At 39.1% G+C, this 19,195-nt stretch overlaps 1 protein-coding gene across 5 annotated transcripts in view; it reads left to right on the top strand.

Moving 5' to 3' along the window:
• The window catches only part of ATG2B (autophagy related 2B), a 78,365-nt gene that overhangs the window by 42,345 nt on the left and 16,825 nt on the right, over positions 1–19,195 (top strand). For 4 of the 5 annotated variants that reach the window (XR_003795924.1, XM_029238063.1, XM_029238064.1 and 1 more), the window contains exons 22-34: positions 1,890–2,089; positions 2,259–2,339; positions 3,511–3,617; positions 3,783–3,875; positions 4,740–4,810; positions 5,215–5,291; positions 5,571–5,741; positions 7,506–7,647; positions 9,887–10,089; positions 10,824–11,050; positions 12,468–12,576; positions 13,522–13,716; positions 14,533–14,634. Coding sequence is in view for 4 of the 5 variants with exons in the window: in XM_029238063.1 (XP_029093896.1) it covers positions 1,890–2,089; positions 2,259–2,339; positions 3,511–3,617; positions 3,783–3,875; positions 4,740–4,810; positions 5,215–5,291; positions 5,571–5,741; positions 7,506–7,647; positions 9,887–10,089; positions 10,824–11,050; positions 12,468–12,576; positions 13,522–13,716; positions 14,533–14,634 (1,778 nt within the window). In the remaining variant the exon portion in view is untranslated. Of the gene's footprint in view, positions 1–1,889; positions 2,090–2,258; positions 2,340–3,510; positions 3,618–3,782; positions 3,876–4,739; positions 4,811–5,214; positions 5,292–5,537; positions 5,742–7,505; positions 7,648–9,886; positions 10,090–10,823; positions 11,051–12,467; positions 12,577–13,521; positions 13,717–14,532; positions 14,635–19,195 lie in introns of all 5 variants that reach the window. The other variant, XM_029238062.1, reaches the window with a different exon arrangement.

The raw sequence follows: 19,195 nt of genomic DNA, 5'->3' as shown, positions 1-19,195 counted from the left end.
TTTAGTTCTTCTAGGTCCTTGTTAAATGTTTCTTGCATTTTCTCTATTTCCAAGATTTTTGATCATCTTTACTATCATTATTCTGAATTCTTTTTCAGGTAGACTGCCTATTTCCTCTTCATTTGTTAGGTCTGGTGGGTTTTTATCTTGCTCCTTCATCTGCAGTGTGTTTTTCTGTGTTCTCATTTTGCTTATCTTACTGTGTGTGGGGTCTCCTTTTTGCAGGCTGCAGGTTCGTAGTTCCCGTTGTTTTTGGTGTCTGTCGCCAGTGGCTAAAGTTGGTTCAGTGGGTTGTGTAGGCTTCCTGGTGGAGGGGACTAGTGCCTGTGTTCTGGTGGAAGAGGCTGGATCTTGTCTTTCTGGTGGGCAGGTCCACGTCTGGTGGTGTGGTTTGGGGTGTCTGTGGACTTATTATGATTTTAGGCAGTCTGTCTGCTAATGGGTGGGGTTGTGTTCCTGTCTTGCTAGTTGTTTGGCATAGGATGTCCCGCACTGTAGCTTGCTGGTCGTTGAGTGAAGCTGGGTGCTGGTGTTGAGATGGAGATCTCTGGGAGATTTTCGCCGTTTGATATTATGTGGAGCTGGGAGGTCTCTTGTGGACCAGTGTCCTGAAGTTGGCTCTCCCACCTCAGAGGCACAGCACTGACTCCTGGCTGCAGCACCAAGAGCCTTTCATCCACACGGCTTTCTCAGGGCCTCGGCACAAACTGTTCTTGACTTGGAATGTCTCTGCTTGGCTTTTCCCAAAGCTATCTCCTCATTTTCTTGACTTCAGTTTCACCATCACCTCCTCAAAGTCATTTTCCCTGCTGGCTCCACCTCTCTACCCGGTCACCCCCGTAGCCCCGAGATGTGGCACCCACAACTCGTGCTTCTCTCAGGCTGGGTTCCGGTGGGGTCAGTGGCAAGGCCGACGTGGCGTCCACGTATTGCTCCAGCCCCCGACGTTGGGTGCGGGTCCTGGCTCAGCCTGCCCCCAGAGAACAGAACTCTGAACATTAGAAATTATTTTCTGTAGGGTGTTCTGATTCCACTGGCAAGGTAATAATTATTGTAAATTAGAAGTTGATTTTATGTTCTTTTTTGCAACAACTTATATTGAGATATAATTCACATACCATGTAATTCACCCATTTAAAATATACATTTCAATCGTTTTTAGTATTCCATAGAGTTGTGTAACCATCATCATAGTCAACTTTAGAGCATTTTCATCAACCCCCCAGAAGAAGTCTGCACCTTTGAGCTATAAACCCCCATTCCTGCAGTCCCCTCTAGCCTCAAGAAACCACTGATTTACTCTCTGTCTCTATGGATTTACATATTCTGGCTGTTTCATATGCATGGTTTCATACAATAGAAGGTCTTTTGTGATTGGCATCTTGGCATGATGTTTTCAAGGTTAATCCAAATGTATCAGTGTTTTATTCCTTTTTATTGCCAAGGAATATTCCATTTTATGGATATACCATATCTTAGTATACGTTGATCAGTTGATGGGACTTTACATTCTTTATTTTCTCTTAAGTGGTATTTCCTTTTGGTAACAAATACAGAATTTGCTCTTCTTTGAGCACATTCCTTGTGTTACTTTGTGAGTAGAAATGAGATACTTGCACATTCTTAATGTTTATTAGATTTTCCTGTTTAAATTTAACTTTTCTAGCATTTCAGATCTCAAATTTTTTTTTTTTAAACTTGGATAGTCACTTATACCAACATTAGTAGAGGAGAATGAATTATTAATGTCAAGCTGGTTCTTGGTCGTTTTGCCTCCAGGGTATGTTATATTCAATGGAAGTACATGGATTTTTGTTTTGAGTTATAGAAGTTCGTGAATTAATTTCAAATAATCATTTTGTTATCTTGTCACCTCATTGTGGATATAGGCATAGTGGATGGAGCAATTCCTTCTACAGAAACACGACTGCCCAGTTCAACCCGACCACATTGGTTAGAACCTACTATTTATTCCTCTGAAGAAGATGGCCTCAGTCGAGCTTCTTCAGATGGTGTTGGAGGAGACACTTTGAATATGCTCTCTGTTGCAGTTAAAATATTGTCTGATAAATCAGAGTCCAATACAAAGGTGTGTGTTTTGTACTTTTATACCATTAAATACTTGCTGCTGATTTGATTACTAGTTAATAAAAATGATTGCATAAATGTAACACATTTATTTTCTTAGAAAAACTTTTCAAGTTTTTAACCGGAGGGTTATGTAGGTGATAAATGTAATTCTTCGTGTTGCTCTGTAGGAATTTCTCATTGCTGTGGGACTGAAAGGAGCCACTCTCCAGCACAGAATGCTTCCTTCCGGGTTTAGCTGGCATGAGCAGGTAAGAGAGCTGTGATGTATATTTATTGATTTATTTTTTACTTTATGTTAACATATAATACACGTAGTGAAAAGTTCACAAATCATAAATATTCAGTGCTCATCGAATTTTCATGATATAAATACTCCTATATAAATACCACCTCTTATGTTAGGAAATAGAACATTATCACCACCCCAGAATGTAATGGATTTTTTACCTTAAGGTTTGGTCCTTAAACATCTCAAAGACAAAGTTATGTTTTATCATTAAAGGGAAGGGACCTATCAAGTGCCTGGCATAGAGGAGAATAAATGAGTGTTGACTTGCACTTACAACTGTATATTCTTTAAGTGCCGTAATTTCAGAATTATCCCCTAGGTCAACAATATACACTGAGGCATTTATAAGGAATTCTGTAATTAATTTCCAGTGTAATAACTGTATTTGGTTAATTACATTTTTTCAAAGGAAACTTTGGGTAAGAAGTTAACTCTTCTTTATATGAGAATGAAAACTAGCACACTGTGATTCTTGTTCATTTTCCTTAGAAAGAGAAACCTTTTCTTTGTGCTTGGAAAATAATAAATTATTTTAAACTTGAATGCTTTCAGAAACATTCTGAAACATAAAATATATATAGAGAGAGAATAAATAGAGCGGGGGTAGAGAGATGGTTAGTCAACTGGCTGGCTGTAAGGGAGAGATTTAGCCTAACTTTTTGATTTAGATAGAAATATAGAGTAGATGTTGGTGAGAAGGACTGGTTTTCAGACAGATCTGGGTATAAATTAAAGAACAGGAACTTCTCCCAACAGTGGATTTTATAGAAAACCAGATGGAGAGTTTTAAACAGTCTTTGGCAAAATTTGTTTTTTTCAAAAGAATTATTCCAAGGAAAGTAATGTTGAAAGTATATTATACATACTTTGTTAGTTTCATAGGATATGATTTTTCCAAGATCTCTGTAGCATTGCAGTTGTTAGATGGGCCTCTGCATTTCAAATTCTAGTTATGCAAATACTTTTTGAAATGAATTCCTTCAAATGATGATTTTCTTTTAACATTATGATTTTCCACTAAATGGTTGGGTTTTTTGTGAGCTATTTTATTTCATGTTGGTATTAAGGATATCATATCAAAACTTTTTTTTTCTTCTAAAGCAGGGCATTTTATATTTTTGTGATTATAGATTTTATACTTCTTGAATATTGCTGATGAACCTGTTCTGGGATACAATCCTCCAACTTCATTTACAACCTTTCATGTTCATCTCTGGAGCTGTGCACTTGATTATAGGTTAGTTCATAAATGGAGCAAAATAAAGTTTTAGTCTTTAAAATATGTACTAAGTTTTGAGGAAAAATATGTAATTCAGTAGAGTTAAGGTTCAAAATGCTCTTTAAAGGGAGTTTCTCTTCTTTTGCAGCAGACTAATGTTCTCTTGTTTCTTTGTGGTAATAGGCCTCTTTATTTGCCAATCCGATCTCTTCTTACTGTTGAAACATTCAGCGTTTCAAGTAGTGTTGCCTTGGATAAATCATCTTCTACTCTCAGGTACCGTGTTAAGCCTCTCTGTCTACTAAATGCAGCTGTTCAAAACATACTGACAGAGCTTTATCTCAACCCTTTGATTAAAGTGTCAATCTTGGTTAAAAGCAACATCCTTTTACTATTAGTCATGTTCCTTTATTCAAGTTTTCAGTTTTTCTTTCTCAGATGATTCGTCCCACCTCTTCAATTCATTACTGTATTTCATTTTTAGGGAGGAAATTAATTCTTGAGATTATTGGTTAACTTTTTAAAACATTTATATGTAAACTTCCCATAATACCTGATACACTTCATTTTCCTAATTTAAACCTTGTGAATTTGGGCATCTGTTAAAATTGCTGAAAATTTAAAATTGATTCGAGCAGATGATTTAATCTCATTTATGCCATTTAAAAGTTTCTAGTACTCATAAACAGTGAGTTTTAAAGAAATGTTAGGGCTTACCTGGTGGTCCAGTGGTTCAGAATCTGCCTTCCGATGCAGGGGACATGGGTTTAATCCCTGGTCAGGGAACTAGGATCCCACATGCTGCGGGGCAACTAAGCCCACACCACAGCTAGAGAGCTCACGTGCTCTGGAGCCTGCACACCACAACTAGAGAGAAGCCCGCGCACCGCAACGAAAGCCGCCACATTTTGCAGTTCCGGTGTGCCGTGACTAAGACCCAACACAGCCAAAGATAGATAAAAAAATAAATAAATATTAAAAAAACAAAGAAATGTTAGGTGACATTTGTAAGTTAGAAACTGCATATGACTTTGATCATATTTATATCGGAAAGAATGGTACAGCTAAGTATATAGTGATCATGCAGCATATATTCAAGGTTAGTTTTTTAGATCTTGATTTTATCTTTTTTTTGCCCAGAATAATCTTGGATGAAGCTGCTTTACACCTGTCTGACAAGTGTAATACTGTCACTGTAAATCTGAATAGAGGTAAGAGTTAAAAAACAAAATCTGGGATAGATGAATCCTCTTTTATTTTTTGCATCTGAACATTTTTAAGCATTTTAACTCTAGAATAATGCCAGTGAACTAAGGATCTTATCAGTCTGAATATTATAATACCAGTTTGTAATATCAATAACATTGGTAAAATGCATCAAATTATATATACTCTTGCTTATTTAATAGAAGGCAGATTTTGTTTCTAATTAAAAATAAAGTGAACTGTAGGATTTTTGTAGGATGAAACTATGTTTCCATTACATTATAAGTATTTGTACTACTACCTGCCATGAATTTTAAAGAAACACTAGTTTTATTAGGTGTTTGTTGGATAAGCATTTTTTGAAAGTTATATACTCAGATATTTTATTACTTACTTAAAAAAATTTTAGATTATGTTCGTGTGATGGATATGGGGCTTTTGGAATTAACCATAACTGCAGTGAAGTCTGATTCTGATGGAGAGCAAGTAAGTTATTAAAATAAATGGATATTTTTATTTAAGTCCTTTTTTTTATAGAAGAGACTAAAAACATACTGAACTTACGGTAAAATTATTTTTCTACTTACCTAACTTTAGTCAGAAATAAATAAAATATTTTAAAGTTAAGATTGAGTTATTATAAATGCATGTTTCCTGTGGCAAGACAAATTATCATATTATATTTTATTTAATGTAAACCGATGCAAACATTTTTTTCTCTTGTTTTGGTAGACATTTTTATCCTTTTTTCCGTGTCCTGTCCAGACTGAGCCGCACTTTGAATTACACTGTTCGAGTGACGTTGTCCATATTAGAACGTGCTCGGACTCTTGTGCTGCATTAATGAATCTCATTCAGTACATTGCAAGCTACGGGGACTTACATGTAGCTGACAAGGCGGATGTGAAGTCCGGAGCCCCGCAAAGAAAGATGAAGGTACAGCCGCCAGCCTCATTCATTAGAACTCACTCAACCCCTCCTCATTCCAGACATGCGAGTGACCTGTACATTGGCGAGGTCTTCTTGACAGTCATAGGGTAGAAAGGAAACTTTGAATAATCATCTATCTATTCTTACTTTCAGGGTGATGGGGTCTAGAAAGGTGATTCCATGGGCCTTTTTGGAAAACCATTCTACTGTTTGATGCTCTCAGTTTCAGAACATTAATATTCTCAACCAACATACATTTTCCCAGACTTAAGTTATTTTCATATGTCCTCAGGGAAGAAAGAAAACATTTATCATGTGAGAGTCTGTTACATGCAAGTTGTATGTAAAAATGCTATGAGAAGGTGGCAGGAATTAGTATTATTACCAGAAGACTTATTTATATGACTTTATCTTTCATATTTGTTATCTACAATTCTATCCAGTTTTCAGTATACTTTCTCATATGTGATTTCCTCTTACCCAGTGCAGTTGAGAGGTTAAAGGTTATCATCTCTGTTTAGTAGATGAATAAGACCCAGAGAATTTAGGTAATTTGCCCTAATTAGTAGCAGCAACAATATGCAGGTATTTGGATTCCCAGTTCATTGCTTTCTTATGCCCCCAGCTGTCACCTCTCTGCCCTGTCATATGTCCAGGTAGAACAATGTCCAGTTTGTTTAGCATTTACTTTTTATCAGTCTTTTTATTCTTCTTCCTGGCCTCTTCTGTGAACAGAATTCTCAGTCCCCTTAGGTCAATGGATCCTTCAGTAAGGGTCTGACAGGCCTTGCATTATCTTTCGTTCATGCTGATCTTACACCTCATTTGCGTTACGCTTCTGTTTTTGTTTCCTTGCTCCTGCTGTATTCTCCCTGATAATGAAGTGATTTATGATACTCTCTCTCTACTGTTTCTTCTCTTTTATTCTCCAATTTATTAAAAGTTATTTTAAATTATCCCTTTCAAATGAGATCTTTCCATTTTAGAGTCATGCTGACATTTTATTTATTTATTTATTTTAGTAGTATTATTTTTTTGCGGTACGCGGGCCTCTCACTGTTGTGGTCTCTCCCGTTGCGGAGCACAGGCTCCGGACGCGCAGGCTCAGCGGCATGTGGGATCCTCCCGGACCGGGGCACGAACCCGCGTCCACTGCATCGGCAGGCAGACTCCTAACCACTGCACCACCAGGGAAGCCCCATGCTGACATTTTAAAAGCATGGTTTGGATTTAATGAATCCACGATTCACTAACAAAAATGGTTAAGCATCAATGTTGGAATTGAACTCCACAAATCACCTTTTAGTAGATTTCCCCTCTCATGTATACCCCCTACTGTCTTTAGGTGTCTATTTGTTCCAAGAAATGAGGCTCTACCTACAGTGGCTTTGTCTCAGAGGGTGGTCATGGCAGCCATCAGGTTTGAGCAGATCGGACTCTTTACAGAGAGACCCCCCTCTCCCCCAGCTTCACTGCAGTGTTTTTCACCTTCCTTCTCTTCGAATGTATTACGTCTTCAAGATTCAGTTCACTGTGCCGGCTTTGAGATGATAACACATTTATTTCTATTTGCCAGTAGTTGTTGGGGTGAAAATACTAAAGACTTAAAATGAAAATGTAACACCTGCTGAGAGAATATAGAAAAATGAATGTGTTCCTGTTTTTGGTGTTTTTGTGAAATGTAGTATATTTCTAGGACAAAATAAACATTGAGCAATTTGCTTTTTAGATCATTTTCAAGTTGATTTTAATTAGGGTTTTTGGCTGTAGGTAGATTCCGCTGGTCGGTCATCCTCACGTGGTCCAGTGCTTCCTGAAGCAGATCAACAAATATTACGAGATTTGATGAGTGACGCTATGGAGGAAATTGACACGCAAGAGGCTGCTGCGTCTGTAAAACCACAGTCTAATGGTGAGACAGACCAAGACTTCTTCCTGGGAGCTGTGATGTTGTAGTTGAGGCTGACATTGTTTGTGTTCTTACAGAGTCCTCAATAAGTAGCTTCCTAAAGAAAAGACAGGTCTGAGTTTGGGTGGGTATTTATTAGTCAGTCAGCTTGTGTTCATTGAACGTTTAGTAGATAAATAATACTGGCCAGAGTGTTGGGGGGCGGCGACAGATAAAGTGGAAGGCAAGGCTTATGTTCCCTGGTAGCTCATGGTCTAGTGCAGCAACCTGGCACTGAACCAGACTGAGGCTAGTGCTTAGAACCATCCAGAGGTGATATAAGAAAACACTTCAGAATGTAGTGTACACTCTAATCACTGGTCGGAAAGGATTTGGAATCCCTTCATTAGACTTCAGTGAAAATGAGATGAGTTGGCTTTTAAAAAGTGTGTAGGACCTAGGCGTGTAGAGGGGGGAGAGAAGATAATCTTGGCAAGGTCACTAACATCAGCAGAGGCCCAGAGGCGTGTATGAGCCTTAATGATCTAGTAACTCAGGCTCTTAATACCGGAACATAAGTTCCCTTCTTGTCGAAAAGAATTAGGCAGTAATGTTAGATAAGCAGGGAGGAACCAGACAGTGAGAGAGCTTTAAAGCCAAGTGGAAGCATCTAAATATTTTGAAGTATCTATCTAAAAATATTTTTTTTTCTAATTGGCTGAACATAGCTATTTCTATATGTTGTGAGATCTTAATTTTTAAAAATTATTTCATAGTGTTATAGAAGTTTAGCATTCAATGTTGCTTTCGTTCTAATTTAGAATAAATCAGAGCTAAGGAAGCAAATGGGAACTTTTAGCTCCCTATGTACTAACATTATTTGTAATAAACGTTAGCAGCTAACCTACTCGTGTGGGAAAGAATGTTTAATGAATATTTACCGAGCAGCTTCAGCACACAGGACTCTCTACTGTACACTGAGCACTTACAAGGATGAGTGGGTTCAAAGTACTGCCACAGGAGAATGTCTAGTCTGCGAGCCTTCTGGGCTAAGATGTCACCGCATTCGTCGTAGTATTCTTAGTTCATATCACAGGGTTTGGTTTGGATGAATGAATGGAGAAAGAATTAGTGAATCTGTGGAATTCCCTGGCAGTCCAGTGGTTAGGACTCCATGCTTCCACCACAGGGGGCATGGGTTTGATCCCTGGTGGGGGGAACTAAGATCCCGCATACTATGCAGTGCGGCCACAAAAAAAGAAAAGGAAAGAATTAGTGAATCTAATATATAATATAAATGTATAAAAAATACATGTTCACATACAGATTTTTGCACACATGCAGCCTTTTGTGAACTTCATATTGTGAGAGCTACCTGAGAACAGGTGTCCCATTTGGGTATCCAGTGCCCCCAAGAAGTCTTTTTATTGCTTGGAATCATTCCCTGGCCTAAGACATGCTTGACAACTGTTTCCCCCACCCCTTCCCCGAGCAGAGATTTCCTATAGTTTTAGGTGAGACGCTGCTACATGTAACTATTTCGCCTCCCCTTGCTATATTGTCCAAGGAGTTTCTTCCAGAACTCCACCTACAGCACGTAATTGTCAATATGAAATTCTGGCTAAAATGGAACTCCAGTCCACACTAACACGCTGCTGCTGGATTCCTGAACTTCTCTGACACTAAGTAACTAAGAGGAGACTGTCTGAGTCTTTATGAGAGGAGACTTTATGAGTCCACCATTTACTGTTTCTTAGAAAATTTCATACTTACTAGTCTTTTTATTAGTAGTCAGAAGGTTATTGTAAGAAATAAGTGAGATACTGTTTTTTAAAAATTTTTGGCTGTGTTGGGTCTTCGTTGCTGCGTGCAGGCTTTCTCTGGCTGTGGCGAGCGGTGGCTACTCTTTGCTGCAGTGCACGGGCTTCTCATTGCGTTGACTTCTCTTTTTGCAGAGCACGGGCTCTAGGTGCGTGGGCTTCCTTGGTTGCAGCACGCGGGCTCAGTAGTTGCGGCACGTGGGCCCTAGTGTGCATGAGCTTCAGTAGTTGCAGTGCAGGGACTCAGTAGTTGTGGCGCACAGGCTTAGTTGCTCCATGGCATGTGGGATCTTCCTGGACCATGGATTGAACCTGTGCCCCCTGCATTGGCAGGCAGATTTTTACCACTGCGCCACGAGGGAAGTCCTAAAATGCTTAATAAATGTTATTGTTGTTGATGTTTAAAATATGCCAAAATTGAATGTTGTAATCTTTTCACCTAGGTGTTTTGGATGAAAAATCTCAAATTCAGGAGCCATGTTGTTCAGACCTCTTCCTGTTTCCTGATGAGAGTGGAAACGTGTCCCAGGAGCCTGGACCCACTTACGCCTCATTCACACACCACTTGATGAGTGATGCAGTGACAGGCGTGCCCACAGAAAATGACGACTTTTGCATTCTTTTTGCACCAAGAGCAACCATTCAGGTAATAAATTGATGATATAATTAATGTCTTAAAATAGTGTTATAAATTGAATTGACCAAAGGGCACCTGAAAAGATTCTTTAGGTTTTGTTAACTCTTTACAGTTCAGAATTACTTCCTTTTGTAATTTACTCTTGAGACTTTGTAAATGTTTGTTATACTTTACTCTTTTTATGAACATCTCTCAGAGACTCTCTACTTGCAAAGTCTCCTGCATTGTTTATTGAACTACAGAGTAAGTATGTAGTAAGATACCTCTTCAGGGTTGTGAAATTAAATGGCAGAAAGGAGTTCTGTACAGAGTTGTTAACACCAGAATTGGGAAAGATAAGATGTGATTTGTGAGAAGGCTAATGCTTGGTTAATGTATATATAATTTCCTTTTTAGAATCATGCTCACATTGAAAAAGCATGGTCTGGATTTAATGAATCCACAGTTCACTAAACAAAATGGTAAAGCATTGAATCTGTACCTTTTTATTGTCAAACGAGTAGTAAAAGCCAAATCGTAGACTATAAAAAATTCTTATGGAGTGATTCACATAGAAGAGAGAGTTCATTTTATTGTTAATAAAGCAGAGTATCTTATGCGGTGATTATCGTCAGTATTTATTATTCCACTGTATATTGAAATTATTAGAAAGAATGCAGAGTCAAATCCCCTTGAGATGCGCACCATAATCAGTGGTTTCTACTTAAATAAGAGAGTATGTGTTACCTCTTCCTTTGTCTTAGGAGAAGGAAGAAGAACCCGTTGTAAAAATAATGGTTGATGATGCGATTGTGATAAGAGATAATTATTTTAGTCTGCCTGTTAAGAAGACAGATACGAGCAAAGCCCCGTTACACTTTCCTATTCCTGTAATTCGGTACCTGGTTAAAGAAGTCTCTCTTGTTTGGCATCTTTTTGGAGGAAAAGATTTTGGAACAGCCCCTCCTGCTTCTCCAGCTAAAAGTTATATGTAAGTTAATTTCTACGTAAGTTTATTTGGCAGACCAATATACTCTCTTTGTTGTGGCGCACAGGCTTCTCTAGTTGTGGCGCGTGGGCTTAGTAGTTGTGGCACAAGGGCTTGGTTGCCCCGCAGCGTGTGGGATCTTAGTTCCCCGACCAGGGATCGAACTCGCGTCCCCTGCATTGGAAGGTGGATTCTTTTTTTTTTTTTTTTTTCTGCGGTACGCGGGCCTCTCACTGTTGTGGCCTCTCCCGTTGCGGAGCACAGGCTCCGGACGCGCAGGCTCAGCGGCCATGGCTCACGGGCCCAGCTGCTCCGCAGCATGTGGGATCTTCCCAGACCGGGGCACGAACCCGTGTCCCCTGCATCAGCAGGCGGACTCTCAACCACTGCGCCACCAGGGAAGCCCATGGAAGGCGGATTCTTAGCCACTGGACCACCAGACCAATATATTCTTTTCGCTAAAAATACATAGAATTTATCCTTTTAAGAATTATTAATAAGTAATATTAAAAACTGTAATTTAAATGTTACTCTTTTAATGTTAAAGTTTTGCATTTGAAAACTTGTTTGCATTCTTTGTATTTTTTTCCTAAAATATGATGACTTAAGACATTTCCATTCAGCAAAATTTTTCGGGTACCTACCACGTGCCAGAGCCTGTGTTAGAGGCACATTCATTAAAATGAATACGACCCAGACCCTGTCCTAAGTTCAGAAGGGAGAGAGAGTTACGTGAGCCAGTGAGGGCGACGAAGTGAAGTGTGTGCGTCAGGAGGTGGGGACCACGCGTGCCCCTGATTCTCTAGCACCCAGCAGGGTGCCCAGCACAGAGTGGATGCTGCTGAAGTACCTGCTAATGAGTGCGTTATTCCATGGTTCTAGAAGGGAACTGGATGGAAAGATGAGGCAGAGACTAAGGGTAGACACTCTCAGTGGGGTGGGGAGGGTCAGGAAAGGCTTCACGGGGTGGGAACCTTTGGCACAGCATTGTAATGACTTTTTCTATTTAAAAGTGCTTTAAAAAAAACTTTTAACTTCACTATAATTCTTTTCCGTGTTAATTGGAATTTCTAGGACTTGTCCTCTGACTCTCAGGGGTTTCTGAAGTAATAAGGAACTTACACGGAGGTCTCATTTCTAAGTCTATCTTGTGATATGCACACCAACATCATAGTTAGCGTTTTCTGTAGTTTTAAATATTTAGCAAGTAGATGATTGCTGTAACGGCAGTAATAACATTTATGTTCTCAGTGTCTCCAAGAGATAACAGATGAGGTTTTGATTTATAGCAATACAGTTTGTGGCAGTGTTTTGCTAGTTCTGTAATCTTTTCTTTTTTCATCCTGTTATTTTTTCTGGTGTCATTCATTGCCTTTCTTTGACTATTCCTTTAACGAAAGGTTTTATTTTTCATTTATAGTAGTCCCCACAGCTCACCTTCTCACACACCTGCAAGACATGGACGTAATGTGGTATGTGGGGGAAAAGGAAGAAACCATGACTTTTTAATGGAAATACAATTAAGCAAGGTAATGTGACATTTTGAAAGGAAAAATCCACCTAAGTAGGAGCATTAGTGGGCGTTCTTTGGTTACTCCCTGTCCCCTCCCCCATGTGGTCTTGGGGTGTAAGTGGAAAAGTGCAGGGATCTTGTATAGAAACTCTTGCCTCTTTTTCTTTCTCAAATACTCTGAGAAAATTTAGGGTTTTTGTTTTTGTTTTCCCAGGCTACCCCTAGAGCAGTGTCTCGCAGAGTTGAACAAGCATCAGAATCCCCTTGAGGGCTTGTTAAAACACAGGTTGCTGGGCCCCAGAGTTTTTGATTCAGTAAGTCTGAGGTAGGGCCCATGAATTTGCATTTTTAATGAGTTCCCAGGTGATTGTGATACCACTTTACCCAGGACCGTGCTTGGGGAACCACTGCGCTGGAGCATGTCTCTGGGAAGGCCTGCCATTGGATAGCACACAGGTCTCAGGTCCTTTGTGAGCATCTAGAGACCAGTAGGCCAGGCTGCCAGTGCCGTTGATGCAGTTAATTCTGTCCGCTTGTCTGGGATTGTGCCAAGGGTCGAATATTAGGGCGCTTATCCTAGAAATAGTGCAGTGATGACAGCTCCGTATACTAAATTGTATCCTTGCGCCCTTTTGGAACTTGAACCTTGCCTCCAAGCAGTTTCATAGGTATGCAAGATAATAATTTTATGACTTATGCCTATTGAGCGTTTTGCTTGAAAAGGATAGGGATTTTACCAAGGTCAAATAAGAAATGTCAGTCAGGCTTTTCCTTGTATGGTCCTGAACACGTGGATTAATAAATAAATACGTGAACAAATGTAGGAGTGTTATGCTGTTCTCTGAAAGTGGAATCGAAAGCTGAGAATTCAAAGAAAATGAGTGATGTGTTACATTTTAAAGAGAAAGTCTGATTTAAATAAAATGTAGAGATTGTTCTGTGTTCTTTCTCTTCTGTAAAGGTGAAGTTTCAGCACGAGGTCTACCCTCCATGCAAACCAGAATGCGATTCTAGCCTCTTGGAACACCCGGTCTCCCGGCAGGTGTTCATCGTGCAGGATCTTGAAATTCGAGATCGCCTGGCAACATCACAGATGAATAAGTTTTTGTACCTGTATTGCAGTAAAGAAATGCCTCGAAAAGCTCATTCCAACATGGTAAGATTTAAAACTTCATATATTTTGTTGTTGTATTAGTTTCAGAAAAGTATTTTTATTATATCTAACTGCAGAAGATTTATTTTAGATTAGGGAAAATTATGGGATTTTTTTCCTCATTTTTATATGAAAATCCCTTTTAAATACGCTGCTTAAAGTTTTATGTTTTAAAAATTATTTTGCATGTTGTTTCTATAATTGCCAATATATCAATACCTGAGGAAAACCAGAAGTCCATAGTGATCTACACAAAACACTTACACAAGGAATTCCCTGGCGGTCCAGTGGTTAGGACTCCATGCTCTCACTGCCGAGGGCCCTGGTTCGATCCCTGGTTGGGGAGCTAAGATCCCACAAGCCACGCGGCGTGGCCAAAAAAACAAAACACTTAAAATATTTAAACGAAATTGTTGGCAGTATTCCACATTTCTAACTTTTAATTTTTATTAGAATAAAAATGATCAGCTCAGGACTTCCAGAAGAAAACGTCATAGAAGTTGTCTTTGGAGTATGGGTCTATGGATTAGCTTCTGGGGCTTAGCATACTTCTTTGAGACTGCGAGTACAACATTATCATTTGCATTTTTTCCTCTAAAGAGAATTCATATCTTTCATCAGATTCTTGAAAGAGTGTGTGACCCAAAAAAGTTAGATTCAGGATTCTAAGGAAAGAGGGTAAACAGTTCCACTTTTTTTTCTGATATAGGGACTAGATATAGGAATTTTTTTTCCTCTTTTTTGCTTTTCTTTTTTTTAATGAAAGCAAGGTCATATTATCACTAGGGAAAAAATGTGTTTGTCTGTCTCACCTTGCAGCTGACAGTGAAAGCATTACATGTGCGCCCAGAGTCTGGCAGGTCACCACAGGAATGCTGCCTCAGAGTGTCGCTAATGCCACTTCGCCTCAACATTGACCAGGTTTGTATTACAAGCATAAGGCATGGAATTGTGTTTAAATATATATCCCACATTCAGAATGAGAGATTTAATTTAGTAGAATTATGTTTATTATGATTTAACTTTTATGGAAGTTGCATAATTAAAACAGACTTCTGCTGGTAAAGAATAGGGCAAATTCATTAGCTGTTTGGAATCTGAATTACTAGTGAATAAACGTTATTAGATTTTGTCCTCCAGTTACCTACGTACGCACCGTCTACGTGACATAGCGCTTAATACCTGCTTCTCATGTTCTCTGATCTTTACGTACGTGCTCCTAATGCAGATATACAGGTATTTTCAGAGGATGAAAGGACTCCTCGATATACACTACTGAAAGATATAGGGGATTGTAATCACAGCATCTGGAAGAGAATTCCCTGCCCTGGGCACAATGACAAATTAGTAAATTGGCACTTGAACAGGTCACAAACAAAGCAGAGATTTATGGAAAGAGGTAAAGAAATCCACTTTCCTATATCCTAGCAAGCACCCCATCAAATGATCCTGGGTTTTGCCTTCCCAGAGAGCTGTTTAAAGCATAGTTGGTGTTTTACAAGCTTTGTTTGGTGTATGAAGATGTGATACTTGGCAGTAGTGCAGTGTAGTGAAGAGTGTGGGTTTAGAGTCAGACCTGGGCTTAAATCTCAGTTCTCTTTTACTAACTGTGTGGCTTTTGGTAGGTAACTTAATTTCCCCAAGCCTCAGTTTCTTCACTGATAAAATGGAAAAAGTAATAGTACATGTAGCGTCATTTTTTTAAAAATGAGGATTAAAGGAGACTGGTGTATGTAAAACATTTAGCTTGGTGCCTGGCACACACTGTTAACGATCAGAAGTGTTAGCTGTCATTATTAACTGAAGCGTATAACAACTACAGAAAATAAATGGACTTTTTATAGTAATCTGCTTTTGAAATAACAGAACCCTCCCCTTATACCTTACACATTGGTGTGAGCTCAGGTTTGGAAGTGGAGTATATGTGGGGTGGTATTATTTGTTTGATTAAATAACATTGATTGAATAATGTCGATTCATTATTTAAGTAATAGATGTATCAGGGATAATCTAAAGTAATATTTATATTGTAAACAAAATATAGGAATATCTCAGAGAAGATGTATTGTGAAGCACAGAAGTTTAGCACAACTTCCTGTTAATATTTGTAGCTTCTGAGCTGGGTCAGTCTTGCCAGTGGGTATTTTAGATTTATGTTTTCTCATTATGAGAAGAATATCTTTTGAAACCCATACTTTAATTTAATTTAATTTATCCATATTGGCCTAGTAGGAATATGATGACGTATTTATGGGAAATTTATCTGTGAAAATCACCAGTGTGAGCAAGAATTTGAGTGAGATTTATCTTTATGGCATGACTTTACCAGACTTATCAAGGCCAGTTTTCTTTAATAGACCTTTTCTTTAATATTGAGCTTAATTTCTTCTTTAGAACTATAAAGCATTATGATTTTAAAATGGAGAAATATTAGCCTTAGCGAAAACAATCAGGGAAATAAATGTTATGACTAAACTGAGGAGGAATGGGAAATAATTCCCCAAGGTATGGGATCGAGGGAAACAAAGCCATGCTGCAAGTATGTATGCCTTAAGTAGGAATATTATGATACAAAAGAGTCCTTTCTAGTTTGCATCTTCTGAGATTGACATACCATACCAAATGGTCATCTGAATAGAAAAGAAAGCCAAATATTTGTGTTCTTTAGTTTTTCTTTTGAAAACATATCAGTTGATGAATGAGAATGCTTTGAGTAATGTTTTTCTTACCAAGCACATCTCTGACTTTATCTTCACTGGATCATAGACAGTAAGTATGAAAGCAATGTGTTGTTTTCTCTTGTTTCTAAGAAGCTGCATTGCTGTTGAAAGTCGGTGCAGTTGCTTGTGAAGCGCAGCATACCTGTAGGGCAGGCAGGACTCGAGGCAGATGGAGTGATTGCCATGTAGGGAGCTAAGCAGGTGATGGAGGTTGTGTAACTAGGCAATTTGAGGCCCGAAATCTGAAGGCGCCAGATTTCCTGGTCTGATGTTCATTTTAGTATTGAACTGCCTGGAAATCTGTGTAGGGAAGATATGTTAATTCCAAATCGTTTACTGAATGCCACCCTTGTCCCAGGTCTGAAGTAGGATGCTGGGAATACAAAGAGGAAGAAACATCCCATCCTCAGAGATCTCTGTTTAGTGGGGAGACAAAGAGACAAATGACTTTAACACCCTGTGATGAAGATAGGCATAAAGATGTGTCCCACCAGAAGAGGGCTCCTAAGCCGGGCTGGGAGTTTGGAAGATGAGGGGTGAGCAGTAAAGGCTTTCTGGAGGATGTGACAGTCAAGCTGGGTCTTAAGGAATGTAAAATTATGAATTTTTGTAAAGGCATCGAGAGCCTAATTCAGGTTGTGAGACGCAGTGTGAGGCCGTTGGGTAGGACAGGTGCTTGGCTGAGGTTGGAAGTGATGAACACGTAGCAGTACCAGTCGGCATGTTTGTGATTCTTTTCAGCATCACCTGAGCATGACATTGAAAGCATTTCTTTCAACACCTTAAGTCATATCACACTGTTAATATCCTTTACCGTAGGACCTTAAAGCTAGAAATAACTATTTTATAGTGAAGGTTTAACATAAATAATAAACCATATTTTTTTAAAGTTTAAAAATTGATTTTATTGAAGTATTATTTGCATATAATAAAATGCAGAGATTTTAGGTGTACAGTTTGAGCTTGACAGATATTTCTTGTTTTGGCTCTTAATGAATAAAGCTGCTATGAAATTTGTGTACAAGTCTTTTATGGACATAAGTTTTCAGTTTTCCTGGGCAATCGTAAACCGAATGTCTGGGTCATAGAGTAGATGTGTGCTTACCCTCATAAGAAGCGGCCGAATAGCTTTCCGCAGGGGCTGGACCATTGTAGGTTCCCATCGGGAACAGATGAGGGCAGTGGCTGCTTCATGCTCTGACCAAACTTGGCGTCTTTTTAATTTTCGCTGCCTTACTTGGTGCTCATTTTGGTTCATTTTGGATTTCCCTGATGACTAATGATGCTGAGCGTCTTTTCGTGAGCTTATTTGACATTTGTATATCTTCTTTTTTGAAGTGTCTTTCTAGTTTTTGTTTTTTAAGTGATTTTTTAAAATTTTTTTTTTTTTTTTTTTTTTTTTTTTGCGGTAGGCGGGCCTCTCACTGTTGTGGCCTCTCCTGTTGAGGAGCACAGGCTCCAGACGCGCAGGCCCAGCAGCCATGGCTCACGGGCCCAGCCGCTCCGCGGCATGTGGGATCTTCCCGGACCGGGGCACGAACCCGTGTCCCCTGCATCGGCAGGCGGACTCTCAACCACTGCGCCACCAGGGAAGCCCTAAAATTTTATTTTTTATTTATTTATCTTTGGCTCTGTTGGGTCTTCGTTGCTGCGTGTGGGCTTTCTAGTTGTGTGCGGCGAGTGGGGGCTACTCTTTGTTGCCAGGCGCGGGCTTCTCATTGTGGTGGCTTGTCTTGTTGCGGAGCATGGGCTCTAGGCACGCGGGCTTCAGCATTTGTGGCTCGCGGGCTCTAGAGCGCAGGCTCAGTAGTTGTGGCGCACGGGCTTAGTTCCTCCGCGGCACGTGGGATCTTCCCGGACCAGGGATCAACTCGTGTCCTCTGCATTGGCAGGCAGGTTCTTAACCACTGCGCCACCAGGGAAGTCCCTGTGTCTTTCTAGTCTTAGAGTTAGGTTGTTTGTCTTAGTTGTAGAGAGTTCAGCATAGATACCAAAATTCAAACTTTAGAGAGCATTTTGAAAAGCTGGTGATTAGTATCCCTTTGTCTGTTGTTTGTAGTAAAAATGTGTAAAAACCACGGTCTCTTTAGTCTTCCCTTTTTTTTTTTTTTTTTTTTTAATAAGAGCACATTTATACCTGGAATTTTCTCTCTTTTTTTTTGGAGGCAAAACATTCATAGTATTAAAATATCGCCATCTGGTGGCCAAAGGGTAACATTTTATATACTATTAACGGTCAACATGTAATATTTGATATATGTAAATATACACATATTTAGTGATTTATAATAAATGTATGTAGTGTAAATAACATATAAATATATACTTAAATACATATGTGTAAAGCATAATAATATAGTGAACAATTCATGGACTTACTCCCCAACTGCAGAACCAGAATATTTCTAATACTGTTGAAACCGTCTGTTTGTTCTTCAGTCCTAGCCCTCAGTCTCCCATATGCCATGTTATCTAGAAAAATACCTTTCTAACTTCCATCATTTATACTTCTGACAAGTGTGATCAGTAGTAGGTCGAATCCTTTGGAATTGCCAGTCAGGCACTTGGTGTGCTACCACTTACTGTGACCCTGTATTTCACTTTCACATTGCGGTTTGGTACAATATTAACGTTTTATATTAATTTAAGTTTTTTAAAATGGGAGGGAAGAGTAAGAAGGAACAGGCTCTGGTATTTAATTTTCCTATTCTCCAAAATGGATTTGTCAGTCTCAGTAAGGCTTAATGAAGCTGCTAATAATG

Source organism: Monodon monoceros, unplaced genomic scaffold (assembly GCF_005190385.1).
Source record: "Monodon monoceros isolate NGI ecotype Baffin Bay Population unplaced genomic scaffold, NGI_Narwhal_1 Super_Scaffold_21, whole genome shotgun sequence".
NCBI lineage: Eukaryota > Metazoa > Chordata > Mammalia > Artiodactyla > Monodontidae > Monodon > Monodon monoceros.
The sequence above is the reverse complement of the archived record's forward strand: the minus strand, read 5'-3'. Positions and strand labels throughout refer to the sequence as shown.